General features: G+C 45.5%; 1 protein-coding gene across 6 annotated transcripts in view; it reads right to left on the reverse strand.

Moving 5' to 3' along the window:
• Positions 1 to 19,362, reverse strand: part of LOC137640035 (dnaJ homolog subfamily C member 28) — a 379,044-nt gene extending 359,682 nt beyond the window's left edge. For 2 of the 6 annotated variants that reach the window (XM_068372403.1, XM_068372407.1), the window contains exon 1: positions 18,937 to 19,280. In XM_068372403.1, the coding sequence (XP_068228504.1) occupies positions 18,937 to 18,981 (45 nt within the window). In that variant the 5' untranslated portion in view covers positions 18,982 to 19,280. The other 4 variants (XR_011044297.1, XM_068372404.1, XM_068372406.1 and 1 more) reach the window with 4 other exon arrangements.
• Positions 19,363 to 21,869: the final 2,507 nt, after the last annotated feature.

Genomic DNA, 21,869 nt, shown 5'->3' on the forward strand with positions numbered 1-21,869 from the left:
TGGTTGGCGAACGTCCTGAACGTCACCAGGCGCATCAGCGAGTTGCCTAACGTCCACATGCGGCTGAAAATCCACACGAGACCGCATCGGGTGTGGTACAACCCCAACTGGTTGACGTGAGATGGCTACACCAACGTCAACAGGACGCACAACAGAACGCTTGGGTGGCTGACGGCCAGGATCTCCATGAGATAAACGGCTAGGTTCAACGGAAACCTTCTCTGCGTTGTAGTCTTCCATAAGGGACGCAAGCTTAGACTGCATGTCCTGCAGTATAACCCATATAGGGTCTACGGTAACGGGTGCGGTAACAGACGGGGTTAGCGTCTGAGACGGCACAACTTTGCCTTGCTTAGGCGGCGAGCAGTCATCCGATGACAGCAACGGGTCCGAACTGTCCCAATGACTACATCCAGGACGTTGGACCTGTCCTGAAGGGACCGACTTGCGTTTCAGAGGCCTAGAAACCTTGCTCCATGGTTTCTTGCGTGAAACGCCTTCGGAAGACGAGGTAAAAATGGGCTCTCTCGTCTTATGGTAGGGGCGATCTTGACGAGATACGCCTGATACCATAGAGGGAACGTCTGTTCGCTGATCAAGGCCTCTCGAACCCATAAGTCGTACGACATTGCTTCTCCCCTGGGCTTGGGAGCTTGCAAGAGGTCCCGGACTAGGTGAACGACAGGCACGAACAGACGAACCCTCGGTCGCAACACTGTTCACAACACTTTGCTCACTAATCACTTTCCCACTTTCCGCCGTGGCACTATGGCACTTAAGTTCCTTCACGTCAGCCATGAGTTGATTACGGTCACTTGCTAACGCTTCAACTCTCTCCCCCAAGGCATGAATAGCACGTAACATGTCTTGCATAGACGGTTCCTGAGTGCTAGAAGGGGGGTTAGGAACAACCACTACAGGGGAAGGATTAGGTTCAGGGGCATGTGGAGAGGAAAAATCTACGGACCTAGATGAACTTCTCCTTACCCTATCTCTCTCTAGTCTGCGAGCATACTTATCATATTCGATCCAATCGAATTCCGAAAGGCCCACGCATTCCTCACACCGATCTCCCAATTGACAGGTTTTACCCCGACAATTGGAACAAACAGTATGAGGGTCGAGAGAAGCCTTTGGAAGACGCCTATTACAGTCCCTAGCATTACACTTTCGAAATCTAGGTACTTGAGAAGGGTCAGCCATTTTGAATTAGTCAAAGAAAATTCCAAAAACAATCCAAGTCATCAACAAATAATCCGATTCAATAAAGAGTTCAAGAGTTTATGTTGAGGAAAAACACCTGTACTGCGAAAGCTCAAACCAAAATAAAGTACTTCACCAAATATGATGGGAAAACTCCAGGTTCTACAGCGAGTATAAGTACGTCTTGTCGTCAACGTCGACAGAGAAGAATTGAAGGTTTTGTTTACATACAAGAGTGGTATCTGGCCGACAGTTGGCGCTGGTGGGCACACCCGCAACCTACATAGCGATCGCTCGCGAGTTTTTTGAGTATGTTGTCTGTCGAGCCGCAGAGTTGCAGCTATTATATATTCACCGGCTAAGTTAAATATTTAAAATTAAGTATTGCGCCCTTCCTTCCCCAGTCGACATCCCCGGGAGATGGGGGGGAGCGGAGTAACTGTAATAAAAACAGAATCAGAATTATTTAAATCAGCTAAGAATATTCACTAATAGTGAGAACCACTGATCCTCCGAAGGGAAGTGTTCCCCACGGAGAAAAGCTGAAAAGTTAAAATACAATTATAATTTCACTAAAAACAATTGAGACAAACAACCGGAAGAGCAACCTAACCCGCGCACGGGAAAGGAGCTTCCCCAATAGCACACTGTTGTTGTAAAGGTGAACGACCTCGAGAAGAGAAAGACCGTAGTCAATCTTTGAGAGGCCACATTCCCTTCGCTCAGAAATGGTATTTTTATTATAAAATAAATTTCTAAATATACTTACCTGGTAGTTACATATATATAGCTTGAATCCTGTATTTCGACGCGGCACGACAGAAATTTAGAATTCGTGGCGATCGCTGCCATGACAGTAGGTGGTCATACATGAGCGCCATCACTCGTAGGTTATTAGAACCATTCCCAACATCTTCAGAAATTTGATGTCTCTGTTTTCAGAGGGAAGGAGGGAGGGTCCTTTTATATATGTAACGACCAGGTAAGTATATTTAAAAGTTTATTTTATAATAAAAATACCATTTTTAAATATGTAACTTCCCTGGTGCAGGTAAGTATATTTAAAAGTTTATTTTATAATAAAAATACCATTTTTAAATATGTAACTTCCCTGGTAGTTACATATATATAGCTGATTCACACAGTTGGAGGTGGGTTGAAAACCTCATCCCCTTGGGAATTCGTATAATTATTAATAACTACAATAGTAGTACTAACAATCTGGTTCTAACCTGATAAGGAAGCTGGCTTCACAATGATACTGTCTCATTTCGCCTGCATTCCTTAAGAGACTCAGCGATCCACACAGTGGGCTGTAAATGTCTTGGGGTTGCCACAAGGTCGTCGACCTTAGCGTGGCTAGACCACCACCCTTGCAAACCTGGCAAAGCCAAGGATACTGATTCTGGCATTCTAACTTGATAAGGAAGCTAGGTTTAAAATGATACTGCCTCATTTCGCCTACATTCCTTAAGAGACTCAGTGATCCACTCAGGGGGCTGAAAAGTCTCTTGGGGCTGCCACAAGGTACACGACCCTTAGAGTGGCTTGACCACCATCTTTGCAAACCTGGCATAGCCAAGGATACTGATTCTGGCGTTACAACTTGATAAGGAAGCTGGCTTCACAATGATACTGCCTCATTTCGCCTGCGTTCCTTAAGTGACTCAGCGATCCACTCAGGGGGCTGAAAAGTCTCTTGGGGCTGCCCCAAAGTCCGCGACCCTTAGAGTGGCTAGACCACCACCCTTGCAAACCTGGCATAGCCAGATACTGATTTTGACCACCTACTCCATATTAAAACTAATTTGATTTGCATCCCAGATTAACGGAAGGCTGCGACAAGCATCACAGACAAACTGTGAACACATTAAAACTAACTTGACTTGCATCAGAGACTGACGGAAGGCTGCGACAACCCTCGCAAACAACCTGTGAACAAGTACAAGAAAAAAGGCAAGGGTATATATTAAGTTATAGGGAAGAGGCAGTAGACCCTTCTCCAACTAAGAAGACAGAGGTAACATACGGACCCAGGGAATAGTAATCCTCATACTGGGTCTGGACATCTTTGAGATAGCAGTCTGTGAAGATTGATTTACTTCGTCAGAAAGTAGGCTCCAAAATTGACTTCATTGACCTATTGTGTTTGTAAGTCATAGAAATTGCTACAGCTCTAACCTCGTGTGGTTTTACCTTAAGGATAGGGAAAACTTCTTACTCACAATCTTGGAAAGTTTCCCTTATTAAATCCTTAATGAAAAAAACTAGGGTATCCTTTGATAAAGGCAAAGAGGGCTTCTTAACTGAGCATCAGAGGCTGTCTGTCTTGTCTTTGAGAAGAAAGCCTAGCTGAAGGGAGCAAATTGTATTGTCTCCATTAAAGCCCATCTTCTTGCTGATGGTTTTTAACTCTCCTACTCTTTTGACTGAAGCCAATGAAATTAGGAAAAAGTCTTCTTGGTAAGATACTTCCAAGATGTCTTGTCCAACTGTACAAACCTACTTGAGGTTAAAAAGGCCAGGACTACATCTAGGTTCCACGAGGAGGTTGGATTGTCCTTCCTCTTGGTTGTCTCAAAAGATCTAATGAGATCTGAGAGATCCTTATTACCTGACACACCAATGTGTCGGTTACGAAAGACAGAGGTTAATATGCTGAGGTAACCCTTGATGCAAGGCACAGCTAGCTTCTCTTTTGTACGTAGATGCAACAGAAAAACTCTGCTATATTGGCTATAGAGGTATTGGTAGAGGAAAATCTATTATTCCTGCACCGCACTCTAAATATGTACCACTCAGATTAATCAACCCTAATAGTGGTCATGATCTGGGTGTATCTACCAGCCACTCCACCATCTCCGCAACCCAATGTCTCATAGACCAAAAAAGGAGCTATCATGGTAATGCAGACGTTGGCCGAATCCCTGAATCTTTTCAGAACTCTGTCCAGGATCTTAAATGGAGAAAAAGACCTTCCCAGTTCAGAAGAAAAGCGTCCAGTGCGACTGTTTCCTGGTCTGGTACTGGAGAGCAAAATACCGGCAACCTCTATGTCATTTGTGAGGCGAAGAAGTCTATCGAGTGTTGACCCCATAATCATCCAAAGATTGGTGCACACCTCGTGATGTAGGGTCCATTCTGCAGTAAGAACTTGCCTTCTTCTGCTGAGAAGATCCCTCATGACATTATTCTCCCTTTCTATGAAGTGAGTAATCAGGGCTTGGTGAATGGCTACTAGCTCTTTGATATTTATGTGTCCTTTCCTCTGAGACTCTATTCATAGATCCTTGTCACAAATCGTATGCGTCAAACAGGGATGAAATCGACTTCTCTAGTTTAGACAGACCAGACACATGAAGCACGCCGTGTGCGCGAACTAAACCATGTGCTGATTGCTGCGAGGGATCATCAACCGTAGCCGGGTGACCACCAGCGGAAAGTCCTTGCGACATTTCCGGAGCGCCTTGAACGCGAACTGAACCGACTATCATCCCCAGAAAAATTAAATTCTGTGAGGGTGTTAGTTGAGATTTGACCAGGTTACCATCAGACCTAACTGTTGCGTTAAGGGCATTACCCTTTGAAGAGCCTCCAGACACTTTACTTGTGATTCTGCTCTGAGTGGTCAGTCGTCCAGGTACAAAGAAGAAACCTTACTCCCTTTATGTGTACAATGGATTGATGTCCAGAATAGGTTTTCATCCCCAGCCCTCGAGTTTTTTCGGAACTAGGAAAAGTATGATGTAAAAACCCCTCCGAGGAGGCGTCCTCTACATTACTATGAATGATTCTGACAGCATAAGGCTCACTTGTTCTTAAAGAGCTGCTGCCTTGTCTCCTGAGTGGACTGTTGTCAGCTCTAGGGGTATAGACGACATGGGAGGCATAAAACATCTCACTTTTTTATTCGGTTTGTTGTCTTGAGAATCTGCGAGTTTGATCTCCAGTCGCAATCCTCTGAGTTCTCTTTTTAAGAACTCCTGCCATGAAAAAGGCGGAAAGTTCGATGGGGCCATTCCTCCAGCCCTTGACCATACAGGCAATCACATGCATCCGAGCCTTGTTCCTAGGGTCTGTGGCTTCTGCGAGAGTTCTGAGAGTCCAGTCTATAAGGCTGAAGACTTTTATTGTCTAAAAGTTTACTTCAGCCGATGGTCCATTTCAGAATTGGACCACAAACTACGACTTACTCATGGTTGACCTGAGTGAGGAAAAGAAAAAGGAGGCCTTCCCTAGAACCTTTCTCTTGGACGTCCATTGGTTGAGAGTTGAGAAAACTCTCTTAACCCATCTAACCAGAACCATATTTTTTTTTTTCTTTTTTTTAAATCAGTTGACTGTAATGAATCCTGAGATTCGTCTTCTAATTCGGCTAATGGAACATCGATTCCCTGATTCGAATGAGTAGAAGACAAAACCTCGTCATTGTGACAGTTATTATCTTCCAAAAATAATTCATCTTGTCTGGAAGAAATCTCATGAAGGATATCGTCCAGTTGCGAAGAAGTATCACGTTTAAGTACTGAAAGCCTCGAGGGAGAGACAGGTTCTAGTGCTTCTAGCATAAGATCATCATGCTGTAAGGGAGCAACAACATCTGTAAACCCATGTGAGGGAAAATCTTGAACGCGTGCGTCCAGCATGCGTTCAGCATGTTGTATGTCAACAGCGTGAAGCGAGGGAGCGTTAGTTGTGCGTTCAGAAAATCGCAAAGGATAGATAAAAAACTTGTCTATCCTGTTGCGAGGACAAGTCCCAACCATATGAGTCCATCATGGGTCTAGATTGAGACTGTTGTATGTTTCCATGAAAGGTATCAGTCTAATGCATGAGTCCCGAATGCCGTGAGTTTGCCGCGAGCCGTGAGGAAGCGCGTCCAGTCAATCGCAAAGAAGAGACAACTGTTTGTCTACAGTGACGTGTGACAAAACCTGACTGCATGCGTCCAGTATATGTCCAGACTGCCGCATGCATCCATTTTGCCGTGAGTTTACAGACTGCTGCATAAGTCCAGATTGCTGCGTCCGCTGTGGCGTGTGTGTCTGCCATGGTGTCTGTGTCTGCCGTGAGGGAGAGAACAGACTCCTGCATATCGTCAACTGTCAATACTTCTATGTATCGATTGTTGAGAAAGATCTCCTCCGAGAGACCAGACTGGCATCTGCATCTGCTGTGAAGGAGAGACCAGACTGGTGTTTGCGACTGCCGTAAGGAAGAGACCACACTGCCGCATGCGTCCGTCCTAACGCTTGCCGCAACGTGAGCTGATCGCTGCGAGGGAGCGTTTCGCAGAGAGGTATCGTCAACTGTCGATACTTGTATGTATCGATTGTTGTGAGAGATCTCCCCCGAGAGACCAGACTGGCGTCTGCGTCTGCCATGAAGGAGAGACCAGAATGGTGTCTGCGACTGCCGTGAGGAAGAGACCACACTGCCGCATGCGTCCGTCCTAACGCTTGCCGCAACGCGAGCTGATCGCTGGGAGGGAGCGTGCTGAGTATCGGAGAACTATGCTGTCCGATACTATCGGAAAACCGTTTCCTTGGTCTATCGCTGTGCTTAGATTCTTTTAGGTGTATTTTTTCTGCCCGAGAATCGTAAGCGTCAACAGAGACGAAATAGACCTCTTTAATTCTGACAAATCAGATACATAATGAGCGTCGTGTGCTCTAACTGAACTATGTAGTGATCGCTGAGAGGTATCGTCAACTGTCATTACTTCTAGCGCGCCTTGTGCGCGATCTGAATCGTGTATCGATTGTTATGAGAGATCTCCCCCACAAGAGACCAGACCGGCGTCTGCGTCTGTCAACAGCATTAGTCTGTCCAGGTGGTTAACAGGGGAAAGACCCTGTGACATTTCCCAATCTGGGGGCAGAAAAGGAGCGTGTACTGACATAAACTGAGCACCTTCTTCATCCGACGGACTATGCGTCTTACGCAATTGTTTCGGTGCTGGCACGTAGTCTTAATCCGAAAGAAACACCTCCGGTGAACACCAGTCACTGCAGGAGGGCTTATTAGGAGACATACGTCTCTTGCGTGGTTTAGAACGTAGTGGTTGGCTCCAACCACGTCGTGATTTTTGCGTCCGATGAAGACGCATACATTTTAACATGACAAATTCGTAGATATTTTGTATTTTTCCTAACTATACAAACCTTAGCTATTTAATATGGGTAATTACTTTCGGGGTAGCTGAAATGGCGAGCTATTAGATTTTTAACGAGGGTTTACTACCCCACCGGTAGTTAGCGAGGGGGTAGGGAGGGGTAGCTCGCTACGCCCCCCTCGCACACACCTGTGATTTAGCTCACTTTACTTAGAGGTAGGACTTTCATAGGGGACAGGGCTGGCGGCCAAGTTTGATTAAATAGCTAAGGTTTGTATATTTAGGAAAAATACAAATTATCTACGAATTTGTCATTTGTTCTGTAACTAAAATACAAACCACGCTATTTAATATGGGTGACTCACCCCTTAGGAAGGGTGGTAAGTCCCGGCCATTACTGGCTTTGGCTTTTGCCCGGGGACTTAATATTTGAGTGTGTCAGTACTCAGTAATAAGGAGTCCCTGCACCTCGCTAGCATCTTGCTGTTCAAGTGCTGCGGCCTACATAAGATGTGTGTGAAGGTATGCAGTGTGACACGTCCTAGGAGGTTGACCTGGAGTTCTTTAGATGGAACTCAAGGCTAGGACTCTCCCAATACCACATCGTCAGGGTATGGGGACGTGACAGTATTAACTTAATACTAGGAACACAAGGAAGCATGGTTTACCTGCAGTGGTTTGAGGTCAGCTTTGCAGAGAACCCAGGATGCTGCTTTCCCCAAGAGAGGGGAGGATGAAGAAAAGAATAAGGGCCAGACAAACCTTTTCATTCATGCAGAGTAAGACCATTAACAATGCCCTCAACCTTCTGCTACTTGTCCATTAAGGAGCCTGAGGTTTAGACCAGCTGTTGTGCAGCCACCACAGGGCCGATAGAGAACGTATCGAGTCTCCTGTGTGTCACGTCTTGCAGGTAGTGGGCTGTGAAGGATGTCTGACCCTTCTACACCCCAGCTTGAAGAACCTGCGTCACTGAATAGTTCTTCTTGAAGGTCAGGGACGTAGCTACGCCCCTGACATCATGTGCTCTAGGGCGACGTGACGGAAGAGGGTCAGGATTCAAGGATAGGTGTATTACCTTGCGAATCCAGGCCGAGATGGTATTCTTGGTGACCCTCCTCTTCGTCTTCTCAGTGATCACAAACAAAGCTTGCACCTAGGGACGAACTGCAGCCGTTTCTCTTAAGATAAAGCCTCAGACTCCTTACTGGGCACAGTAGGAGATGGTCTGGGTCATCTGTTACAGAACGAAGACTCGAAACCTGGAAAGAGTCGAACCGAGGGTCCGGCACTCCTGGATTCTGAGTCTTGGCAACAAACTCTGGGACGAACCTGAACGTTACCTCCCCCATCCCCTTGAATGGATGACGTCGTATGAGAGACCATGAAGTTCGCTGACTCGCTTGGCCAAGGCCAAAGCTAGCAGGAACACCGTCTTCCAAGTAAGGTGGCGATCTGAAGCCTGGCGTAATGGTTCGAAGGAAGGTCTCTTAAGAGACCTGAGAACTCAAACCACATTCCATGGAGGAGGTCTCACTTCCGACTGAGGGCAGGTAAGTTCATAACTCCGTATGAGTAGGGAAAGTTCCAGCGAGGAAGAAATGTCCACTCCTTTGAGCCTGAAGACTAGACTTAAGGCTGAGCGATAGCCTTTCACTGCCGGGACTGAAAGGCGCATTTTTTCCCGCAAATACACAAAGAACTCCGCTATTGCTGGAATAGTAGCATCGAGTGGAGAGATACCCCTTCCACGACACCAACCACAGAAGATTCGCCACTTCGCCTGGTAGACCCTTGCAGATGACCTACGCAGGTGTCCAGACTTCTTGTTCGCAACTTGCTGCAAAAATCCTCTCTCAGTGAGGAGATGCTGGATAGTCTTCAGGCGTGAAGTCGAAACGAAGCTACTGCTTTGTGAAAGATGTTGGCGTGTGGTTGTTTGAGTAGCTTGTGTCGTGGAGGGAGTTCCCTCGGGAGCTGCAGAAGGTCCGGGAACCATTTTACATGATGCCATAGCGGAGCTATTAGGGTCATCGAGACATTGACCAATATTCTGGTCTTGTTGAGCACCCTCCTCATCAGACAGAACGGGGGAAAGGCGTACAAATCGATGTTGTCCCACCGTTGTTGGAAGGCATCTTGCCAGAGAGCCTTGGGATCCAGGACTGGGGAGTAGTACAGCGGAAGTTTGAAGTTCAGCGCTGTAGCGAACAGATCCACAGTCGGGGAACCCCACAAAGTCAGGACTTTGTTGGCTACTTGACGATCCAAAGACCACTCGGTACTCACTATCTGCGTCGCTCTGCTCAGACTGTCGGCGAGGACATTCCTCTTGTCTGGAATGAAGCGAACCAAAAGTGCGATCGAGTGGACTTCGGTCCATCTCAGTATCTCTACTGCTAGATGGGATAGCTGTTCTGAAAAGGTACCTCCCTGCTTGTTGATATAAGCCACTACTGTGGTGTTGTCGCTCATCACCACCACAGAGTGGCCCGCCAGGTATTGTTGGAACTGTTGAAGAGCCAGGAATATGGCCTTCATCTCTAGCAGGTTGACGTGGAGGTACTTTTCTGATTCTGACCACAGGCCTGAGGTCCTGTGGTTCAGAACGTGAGGCCCCCCCCCCCCCCCCCTTTCTTTGAGGCATCCGAAAACAACATCAAATCAGGGGGGAGGACGAGAAGATCCACTCCCTTTCGTAGGTTCTTGTCTGCCACCCACCACTGAAGGTCCGTCTGTTCCGCAGAACCCATAGGGATCATAGTGTCCGGGGAATCACGACCTTGATTCCACCGGAACTTGATTCGCCACTGGAGAGATCTCATTCTGAGGGGACCATTGGGAACTTGACGGGCCAGCGATGAAAGGTGACCGAGGAGACGTAACCACGATTGGGCTGGAAGTTCTTCTCGACTGAGGAAAGGCCTCGCGACCTTCCTCAGCCTTGCTATCCTGTCGTCGGATGGGAAGGCTTTGTGGAGATTGGTGTCTATGATCATGCCTAGGTATACCAGTTTCTGAGTGGGCAGCAGAGAGGACTTCTCGAGATTTACCATGATCCCTAGATCTTGGCAAAGTCCCAGAAGGTTGTCTCGGTGACGAAGAAGGGCTGCCTCCGAGTCTGCTAGGATCAGCCAGTCGTCCAGGTAATGGAGGAGACGGATACCGATCCTGTGAGCCCATGAAGATATTAGGGTGAACACTCTGGTGAACACCTGCGGTGCTGTGGAGAGACCGAAACACAGCACCTTGAACTGGTAGATCTTGTTGTCTAGGCAAAATCTTAAGTACTTCCTTGAAGACGGATGGACTGGGATCTGGAAGTACGCATCCTTCAGGTCCAGTGTGTACATGAAGTCTTGCGGTCTCACTGCAAGTCTGACCGTGTCTGCCGTCTCCATGCTGAACGGGGTCTGCTTGACAAACCTGTTCAGGGCTGAGAGGTCGATGACTGGTCTCCAGCCTCCAGACGCCTTCTTTACAAGAAAGAGTCGACTGAAGAAGCCTGGGGACCCGTCGACTACCTCTTGGAGAGCGTCCTTCTTCAACATGGTCTCGACTTCTGCCCGAAGGGCTTGCCCCCTTGCCGATCCCATGGCAAGGGAGCTCAACGACACTGGATCCGCTGTCAGGGGAGGTAGAGATGTCGTGAACGGGACGCGATATCCCTGACTGATTACTGAAATCGTCCAGGGATCGGCCCAGAGTTGCTGCCACCTTATCGCGCAACTTTGCAGGCATCCCCCTACTGGTGGACATGCAGGGGGACTGCCAATCCTAGCATTTGCGGCCACGGCCGCTCCCTCTAGGATTCTTTCCTCCCCTAGAGGACTTTTTGCCCTTCTTGTCCTTGACAGGAAAGGGCTTAGACACTTTTGTCTTCGCTGCAGCTACCTTCTTCGTACTCTTGACAGGACGCGGTTGCTGGGTAGCTGGAGGTTTGTAGGGCCTCGATGTTAGGGCCCTATGGAGGAGGGAATCCTGGTTGGACTTAGTCCACCTCTCAGCAGCCTGCTCCACGTCCTTAGGCTCAAACAAATTCTTACCGAGGAAGGAAGAATGTCTGAGCCTGCTAACGTCAGTACTGGGGACCTTTTGATGGAATCTCTCAGCTACTGCATCCCGTCGTCTCAAGATAGTGTTAGCCCACAAGCTCAAGACTTGGTGGGCTAGGAACTCGATGGTACGCGTGCCTGAGAGCAAAGAGGTCTCCAAGGCCTTCCTGGTGCTTTCCTAGGACAGGTCCTCAGACTGCACCAGGATGCCCAGAGACCCTAGCCAGATGTCCAGCCACGAAGTAGCCTGCATGGCACACTTCGCTACCTTCTCCTGGCTCAGGATCTCCGTTGCCGAATACGAGACCTGCCGGTTGGAGTCTCTCTCTAGAGGGACTCCCCCGGTAAGCTCTTCCAGAGAATGGTGCAAAGGAAGAGCTAAACAAGTCTCCTCCAAGATCTCAAAGTACCTCCTCTGATGGACGCGAGGAGGCGGGAGGAGCTTGTTACCGGTGCTGGATCGGCTGGAGGAAGCTAGCTCAGAGAGCTGGCCTTCGACCTTGTCTCTGGCACTCTTAACCTCCTGTGACCAGGGCAAAGCCGCACTGGCCCTCGAGGGTCTCTGAGAACCATAGACTCGGTCCAAGACCGTGTCCTTGCCCTCACTAGGAGGAATCTCTGGATCCAGAAACCCATTGAGACTCCTCATGAGGGTCAGAACTTGTCAGAGCTCTGACAATGGTACCAAACTAGGGCTGCTGACTGACAGTCGCGCTGTCAGTCACTCCCTCTGGAGGGAAGGGGATCGTTCGATCCCTAGGAGGAGTAACCAAACGAGGGTTCGCCTGAAAAGATGCTGAAACAGAAGAAGAAGAGTCCTTGGACCTATCCGGAATCTCCCCTCCTCCGACGAGCGCACTGTTCTGCACTTGCGGGGTGGGAAACGAGACGATGATGACCTGGCCGCGCGATGTTCTGCGACCTCACGTGTGGGATCGCGCCTATGATCGCTCTGGCAATCGAGCTACAAATCGCGCTGGTGTTCGCGCGAAGGGCCCTGCCCTGGGTCGCACGCGGGAGAATGTTCGCGCGCGTGAGGGCGATGGCAATGGCGCGCGGGCGAGCGATGGCGCGTGGCGGCCTGAACAGGCGATGACAGGTGGCGCGCAGGAGGCTGGATGAGCGCTCGCGCGCGCGAAGGCGATTGTTCCCGCACGCGCGGGCGCGCAGGATCTTGCCGAAGGGCCCGTGAGGGCGAAAACGTTGGGCGGGCGCGCAGGAGAAATATCTCTAGCGCGTGGGCGCACAGCGCATGTATCTGGCTGAAGCAGTGGGCGAGGGGCCGCTTGCGCAACCTCGTGGGCGAGCGATGGCGCACAGGTGAGCACTGGCGAGCAGGAGCAATTGGAACTACGCCCAGATCCGGGAATCGTGGGCGCGCATGGCGCGCATCAGGTTGCGGGTGCACAGAAGTGCGCTGTCGGTTTGGAGAGCGCTGAAGTCCTGGTGAGCGCCTGAGCGCTAACTCAGGAGACTCCAGGGCTGTGCGCTGGCGCACTATATCAGGAACGACAGCAGTTGTGCGCATGTGCGCATGTGCGCAGTGGCGCATTGGGGCATAGGAGAGCGCTGGAGGTCCGGTGAGCGCCTGTGCGCTATCTCTGGAACTTCATTTGTGCGCTGATGCGCAGGAGAGCGCTGACGTGTAGGAGAGCGCTGATGTGCTAAAACAGGAACCAGTGGAGAGCGCTTCTACGCAGGTGAGCGCTGGTGCGCTATTGCAGGAACTATTGCAGGGGCGCGCAGGTGGTCGTGGGCGCGCAGGTGGTCGTGGGCGCGCAGGTGGTCGTGGGCGCGCAGGGGAACCCTGGCGCGTAATAATAGGATCAACAGCAAGTGCGCGCACGCGTGCAGGTGAGCATTGGCGCGCTAAGACAGGAACATCTGCTGCAGGTCGTTGGCGCGCAGGGAGTACCTGGCGCTTAAGGGACTGAGACACAATCTTGTTCTGAAGTCCCTTATGCCCCAAAGGGACCATTGCCTGTTTAATAACAAGGTGTGATGGCGCCCACAGCGCATCGGCAGCCAGGAACGGCGACGGCAGGTCAGCAAGTCTGGAGGGTGGAAGGTCGGTGTGTCCTGTGAAAGGACGACCTTCCACCGAAGGAGATCGCGAACGATCTCCGGAGAGGTCCATGGAGGTAGCTGGCAGGATAGGTGAACGACAACGAGGTTCTTCTGCGGAGGACTGCAGAGATGACGAGCCGAAGAGGCGAAGGAAGACCTCTACGGCAAAGGGGAAGGCGAACTTTCCGCCTTATACGCCCTCTGGGGGCCATAGGGTCAGCGGGCTGACCATCAGCAGTCCTCCGAAGAGGAGTTTCTGTGAGTGAACTCCCCCAAGGGGGAGAATCACTGGCAGGAGAGACCGTAGGACTTAGTTCCTCCCTCGAAGGATGTTCGGAGGGGGAAACTAAGCCTTCAGCTACTGCAGCAACACCAGGAGCAGAGGTTTGAGATAACACATCAAAAGCTTCTGTCACAACAATGTCGACGATAAACAGAGGATCGATATCTGCTACCGTTGGCAACTATTTGACAGCTGCTCCCAACTTGATCATGTTAAACAGAGCTTCTTTGGAGGGCGAACCCTCAAGCCCCAAGGAAGCCCAAAGCTGTAATAAATCATTATCATTAACAGACAAAGAAATATCCTCCTCCGGGGGAGGAGGAGGACCTGCCTCACTATGAGAGGCAACTCCCTCTCCCACACCCCGGGATCGGTCAACAGAACTACGGTCTACGCTGCCACTCGACGGCTTCTCGGGAGAAACCAATCGAGTGGGAGCTTCGGAGGAGGTTTGGGCAACGGAGGAAGAGTCCTTGGGATTTTCTCTTTTCAAAGAAACCTTTGAAGGAGAAAGATCCCGTTTGGACTTCTTCTTCCAGCGCCGAGAAAACCTCTCCCACTGGGAGGTAGACCACTCCCTACACTCACCACATAAGTTGACACTATCACACCGTTGGCCCCTACAATGAGGACAGAAGATGTGGGGATCCGTGTCGATTGCCGACATACATGTGCCACAAGGGCAGTCAGGTAAACCAGGACACTTACGCATGATAGCAGAGACCAACTTCACAAACACTCTGGAAAAAGAAAAAGCAAAGAAAGATTAATAATGGCTGATCAACAAAAGCGAGGATGAAAGCGGACACGTCCGACCGTCACCCGGGCCGATAGCAAAGTGAGCTAAATCACAGGGAGTGTGAGGGAGGGGGCGGTAAGCAAGCTACCCCTCCCTAGCCCCCCCTAACTAGCGGTGGGGTAGTAAACCCTCGTTAAAAATCTAATGGCTCATCATTTCAGCGACGCTGAAAGTAATTACTCATATTAAATAGCGTGGTTTGTATTTCAATTATGGAATAACTCGCTTTTACTATTAAGATGGAGCGATCTGTACATTGTTAACATGATCGTTCGAGGGGACGTTCATTTGCTAATCAAGGTCTGTCATATCCTTTTGCCTTTCGACTTTCCTTCTCCCAGGGGTTGGGGAGCATGGAAGAGGTCCCCGGCTGGGATTATGACGGACACGAACGGACGCACCCTCCACTGCACTGACACTGAATACTAGCACTTTTAATTATTTCACATTAGATCTTAATAGACCTACCCGTTACGTGAGATTATACTCTTTCGTCAAGGGCTAGAAAGAAAATATAATAGAATATGTGATTAATATTAGTATTTTCAAAATCGAAATATAAAATAACGATACCAGTAATTGACTGCATTCCGTCATTATATGTGCCATTGAATACTAGCTCTGTAACCTATTTCACATTACTGTAGATCATAATAGATCTGCCCGTTGCGAGAGAATATTCTCTTTAGTCAAGGGCCAAAATGAAAATACAATAGGATATATCAATAACATTAGTATTCTCAAAAGCGAAATATTAAATAACGATACAAGTATTGTGAAACAAAAATGATCGTTTAATATCTGACATCTCCCTTAGTAATACTGGAGCGTAAAATGAATGTACGCTCGGAAAAATCTAAACGAAAATTGACTAAGGAAAATATACTAATAGGACAAATATATACTTGAAAATAATATATTTCCCTACATTATAAACATACTTATGCTTAGAAAGCTAATATTCTAAAAATTTCTTGCAAGAAAGAAAATAATTCACATAGGCTAATGCAAGTCATACTAAGCTGATTACGTCAAAGGACTGTGACTTCATCACTAAGACGGACTGAATTCATACAAGGTAATCACATTCCGCTCTGCTAAGAGTTACGTTACAAAATAGTAACATCACAATGTTTAATGTAGAAAATGTCTGCCTTCCATTATAACTTTAAGAGTTGTTCGTTAATAAAGTAGGGGGAAAAAATCTTTGATCCCTCAATGTACGAGCAAGGAACGAAAACAAATACCTGTACATACATGCTCCCTGTTAAATACAGTGCGGGAAGAAGGAGCAGCTCGAAAGCTGGTCTAGCCCAACAACCAAAGTTTAACAACAGAAGAGCCATTACTGGGTCTGGACATCTTTGTTGAAATCAAGTTCACTTAAACTGTCCAAGTTGGACCCACAAAAAAAAACTATCCTATACAATATCTTCGATAGTTGAAAGCCAGCGAAAGCTATTAACAATAATCAGACAAAAGGTACTTCACCAAATTGTAGAATAAAGTAATATATCCACGAAAAGAATTCCCGAGGTGTTGACTCGATCAACGACAGAGAATTTCTGAAGATGTTGGGAATGGTTCTAATAACCTACGAGTGATGCGCTCATGTATGACCACCCACTTTCATGGCGGTGATCGCCATGAATTTTGAATTTCTGTCGTACCGCGTCGAAACGCGGGATTTAAGCTATATATATGTAACTACCAAGGAAGTTACATATTTAAAAATCCATATTTCCCGTAGGAAAAAGGAAAAGGCGAAGACAATAGTTGAATGAAGAGGGTCCAGGCGATGACGAATCCCCTGCGGCAGCCGAGTTAACGGTTATATGCCGACGGGAAGACTGATGGACTAGAGAGGGAGAGGTCGTTCCCCACGAAGAAAAACTGTGCTGACCTTGCTAATCTACGCAAGTGTCGTTGTCGTATATGTATCACACACACAGCACAAACACTGAAAAGGAAACTTATCACATTTCTATACACATATATATACACAAACATTAAGAATGTTTTCATATATGTACATGTATAAGAAAAAGTAAGTTAAAAGACAAAAATTAATGGCAGTCCGGAATAGGCGAGGAGGGAGAGAGGAAACAACCGCTCTCGATCCGAGCCAAAAGTAAAGTGACTAAATCACAGGTGTGTGAACGGGAGTGGTAGCAAGCTACCGCCCCCCTACCCCCGCTAACTAGCGGGTGGGTAGTTAACCCTTGCTAAATTTTAATGGCTCGTCATTTCAGCTCCGCCAAAAGTATAACGCCTAATAAATAGGGTGGTTTATATTCCAGTTACGGAACAAATGGGAAGTTAGAGACAAGGCCTCACCCAGGGGGAGAGGTGGGGCTGCTTGGCTAGGGTAAGCAACATCATCTCTCGAGACCCGGGGTTGGTCAATAATAACTTGATCTATGCTACTACTCGACGGTCTCTCGTAAGAGACCGAACGAGTTGGAACTTTGGAGGAGGGTTGGGCGATGGAAGAAGAGGCCTTGGGTATTTCTCCCTTCAAAGCAACCTTTGAAGGAGAAATATCACGCTTGGAATTCTTCTTCCGCTGTCGGGCAATCCTCTCTCACTGGGAGGAAGACCACTCCCTGCACTCACTACACTTGTTAACACTATCACACTACTGACCTCTGCAGGAAGGACAAAGGGCGTGAGAATCAGTCTCTACCGCCGACATATTTGTTCCACAAGGGCGGCCGGAGAGTCCAGGGTAGGTGCGCATGGTCGCAGAAGTCAACTTCACACACACGTAGTACTAAGAGAAAAAGAGAAAACAAAATGGCATTAATGGTTGCCAATATTCGGCGAGGATGAAGAGCGGCAACATCCGTTCACCATCCGAGCCAAAAGCAAAGTGAGTTCAATCACCGGTGTGTGAGGGGGAGCGGTAGCAAGCTACCCTCCCTACTCCCCCCCCCCACTAACTAGCGGTGTGGGTAGTTAACCCTCATTAAAAATTAATGGCTCGTCAATGACGCCGAAAGTAATACCCCTATTAAATAGCGTGGTTTGTATTCCAGTTACGGAACAAATAGATTTGTCCTATGTTAAAATCCGTGTTATAACCAGTGATGATTATCCATATTTTACTTTGGACTAGCATTTTAACAAAACTAGAATCACGTGACTTGAATACCCAATCAGTTGATAGATTTACTATGAAACAGAACAATTTTCACACATTTTCTACGGCTAATTTTTGACTTTTGAGAGCCATGGAGTGTAAACCTTCAACTTCTGTCTGGTGTGGTTTCTCATTTGCCATCTACTTTGACATAAATTTCTGTGAGTTTTCTCCCAAGTTCTTGTCTCAATTGTTATTTGAATTATAAAGATTTTGTTTTGCATTATTGTGGAAACATCGAAAGAATAATAAAGTCTTGCCAAGATTAGGATGTTATCAAAAGTGAAAGTGACACTATTTGCCCCACCTGTGGTTCTAAGTGCCAACTTGATATTAACAAAAAAAAAAAAAAAACATTTAGGTGTGACAGAAGGCAAGTTGCATTAAAAAACAAGAAGTGAAAAAAAAAGGTGTAGTTTTTATGCATCCATTTTTAAAGGAAATTTGTTTAAACAGTCTCATTTAGATATAGAATCTAATTTGTTACTTGTATGTAAGAATTAAGAATTTCTCACAAAACTATAAATGATTGTTGCTCATTCATTCCTGAGGTTATTATGCATTGGGTATTGAGTCAGAAAAGTGTAGCTCACCTTTCCTCTCAAGTAGCCTAGGTACACAAAGGGTTTTGGGCGGTCTTATATTTAATATTGCTGTGTAAGGGGGGGTCACAAGGGGGGCGAAGGCCCCCAGTAGGTAAGGGTACGGCTACTAGGTTAAATTAGGTTAGGTTAGGTTAGGTAGTTTAATAAGTTTAGCCGATTCCCTTGTTCATTGGTAATTCTACATGTACCATTATTCGTAAGTTAAAACAGATTCTTAAATTCATCCCCCACCCAAAAACCCCGGTTTCTCACTGTGGGTCCCGCAAGATTGGAAATACTAACAAATAGGGTAAAAATACTGTCTTCCTCCTCAAAAAAGGGTCAGATTTAGATAAAGCACTATGTACTTTATCATAAAAATAGTATCAAAATTATTAGTGGCAGAGCTATTGTATAGAATTACTGGCCCACGTTCCCATCTGTGTCTGTCAGGTCCATAACAGTAGTATAACAGCTTATTTGCAAAGGAAATAAAGGTCAAATTCAATGATAACACACTATTTGCTGTAAGAAAATCTGCTTTTCCTATTAGACATGTCCAATGTTCTTTTATAATTTTACCTGAATTTCCACCTGAATTCATTATCATGATCGTTCAAAGCACCACAATATACAGTGTGAGTTTCATTTTCTCCAAAACCTTCATCGTACTAATCCATTATTTTACCTTTGAAATGGAACTTTGGCTGGGCTCATATCCAGTTACGTACATTAATTTAGTTAATTCTTCTTTAAGCGGAACTTCTTTTTTAACTGGCTTGTATTATGAAGACTTGGATTTGGGGGTGGCACTTATGGGTCCTCTACATGTACAGTAATTTAACTTTCAATTTCTTGGCTAGTTAAATTTCTAGGATTCATATGCTGATACATATGTACCTAAACTACTTCTTAGGGCAATGACATGTCCTTTTCTATCTATATATTTGTCTTTTAAAGGTTTCGGAAAAAAATTATAAAATTTCCTTTAAAACATGTTTTCGTAACAGACACAAATAACTAAAAGACATAATAGTACCGTTACTAGTTTTATCAGCACAGGGACTGTCCTGGTTCTTAACTGTTACCTAACTTAACTTGTACTTGTACTTTGAGGATAACCCTTTGCAACAGCTCCTCAATTCTTTTCTTTATTATGGTATTGTCGTTTGTCACTTGATGTCTTGTTTTATCATTTTTTCTTATTTTCCACAGTTCTTGGATAAAATTTTTTCTGCTTTCTATTTCTTTTTTATCACAATTCTTGAAACAAAGAATGTCCGCTATTATTTCACGTTCATTTTCAATATATGGTTGATGTAATAGTGTGCAGTTATTTCTTGTTTCCTTGTACATCTCGCAGTGTAATATAAAGTGTTCCAGTGTTTCTCCTTCATGTCCACACATACATTTTGTATCTTTATTTTTGTATCTGCCTCTCCAATTTAGATCTAAAGTGTCTGTTCTTGCCTTTATTAACAGCTTAGTTTTTACCGTGTTATTAAACCAGTTTACTTCTATTTCTTTCTTATAATGCTTATATATTCTTAGTGTTTCTTTCTCTTCCATTTCCGACTTCCACATTTTGGTGTCTACATTTCTCACTTTCTCTTTCAATTTTGCAATAGGTGAATTTTCTATTTCTGGCAGATTTACGTCTACTATTTGCATGTATTTCTTTATTTTCTTAGTAAATTTCGTCTCTTGGTCGTAGAACTGGTGTAGGAATATCTCTCTTAGCAGCTCATTACTTTGCCTGTCTAGAAGATGCTTCACAAAAAGGATTTTGTGTTTGATGTCTCTTGCCTTGGCTGAGGAAGCACCACCGATCTCTGACCTCAAAGGTCAATGCGCTGTTAGCAGTGTATGTTGGTAGCTCTAGAATGGCTCTGTATACTTGATTGTCAATCTTTTGGAAATTCTTTAATTCCTCCTCTGTGTATTCTAGAATTTCTGCTGCGTGAAGAAAAGATGGCATTGCAATTGATTTCCAGAAAGTTTTTCCGATCAAGATTTTATTACAGGCGTTGGCAACTGTTGAGTATATATTAGCATAGTGTCTGGCTTTTAGTATGCATTCATTTTTAAAATCTTTGAAACATTCTTTTTTTGTTATTTATTTTTACTCCTAGATATTTTATACTTTCTACTATCTTGATATTTTCAATTTCTTCTGGATATTCTTCTTTTCTATTAATATATCATTATGCTGCTCTTTTGTTTATTTATTGACAGTCCACATGAGGCTGCTGTTTCTGTCAGTATGATTATTGTTCTCACTGCTTCTTCAAGGCTTTGTGCAAGCATGAGTCCGTCATCAGCTAAGAATAGTGCTGCTACCCTGAAAAATTCATCTCTATAGCCAAGATTTTCTGACTGGAGCTTTTCTATTATTATGTACGTGACAAGCAGGAACAGCATTGTTGAACCATTACATCCTTGTCTAATTCCTGAGGTTATTTCTATCTCGGTTTGCTTATTGTTGTCGAGGAAAAGTTCTGTGCGGTCGTGAGAGTATAAACTTGCTATTATTTAAATGATGTTGCAATCAATTCTGAATTTCATTAACGTTTGTATCAATTTGCCTCTATTGATGGAATCAAAGGCTTTTTGGAAATCAATTGATATTACAAAGAGCGTCTGATTTCTTTTATAGCGGCTTTCAATACAATATTTTGATAGGTAAAAATTATCTGTTATTCTTCTTTTCTTTGTGAATCCTGCTTGATGTACATTTGTTAGGCCATTCTCATTTAGGTGTTCTTCTATTTTGTCTCTTATAATGCCCATAAAGATCTTGTATGAAATGTTTGTTAGTGCAATAGGTCTAAAGTCCTTAACTGTAGGCTTTACTACCTTTGGAATTAGAATAGTTTTAGATATGTCCCAGTTTGGATTTTCCTCCCCACTTTCCAGAATATACTTACTTGCCTTCTTTAGTCCATTTATGCATAACTAGAGTGGTCACCGTCACTCCGAAAATTAAGTTTGCGGCCACTCTATCACTTCATAGAAAAGTGCATAGCTTCTAATCTTATAACATTAAGGTGTAAAGGCGTCCATCATAGGGTCCACAGTTCAGGGTTAGGAAAGATTGCCACAAAATAGTGTAATAGACTACGTGCTAGTAAACGAGCAAATGTACAAAAACTGAAGGGCAATTCTAATAGGCGATGAAAATAAAATTTCGTTATCTCAGCTCATATTCTGGTCAACAGTGACCTCGAATTTAGGAATAAGCAGAATAAAAAACTGTATTAAAGAAGGATGGGAAGAAGTAAAATACTTCAGGACAGATGCAAATAGTTTAAAGGAATACGATAAAAAAAAATACTTAAAATTGTAAGGGACAAGAAATGGACAGAATAAAAGGGATGGAGCTACAAGTATAGCTTACAAGGGAAGGTACTTAGCGAAGAAACGATACATGAGCAACGCTGAATGGATGATAAAATAAGAAAATTAATTTCGTTCGTTGGTTTTAGATTGTCTTACCGAATTATTATTAGTAGTAGTAGTAGTAGTAGTAGTAGTAATAGTAGTAGTAGTATTACTTACATACATACTTCCTTAGGGCTCGGCCAGACAAAACGCGGCTAGCGGTGAGGTTAGCGGCAAGAG

The sequence above is a fragment of the Palaemon carinicauda genome, chromosome 4, assembly GCF_036898095.1.
Source record: "Palaemon carinicauda isolate YSFRI2023 chromosome 4, ASM3689809v2, whole genome shotgun sequence".
Classification (NCBI taxonomy): domain Eukaryota; kingdom Metazoa; phylum Arthropoda; class Malacostraca; order Decapoda; family Palaemonidae; genus Palaemon; species Palaemon carinicauda.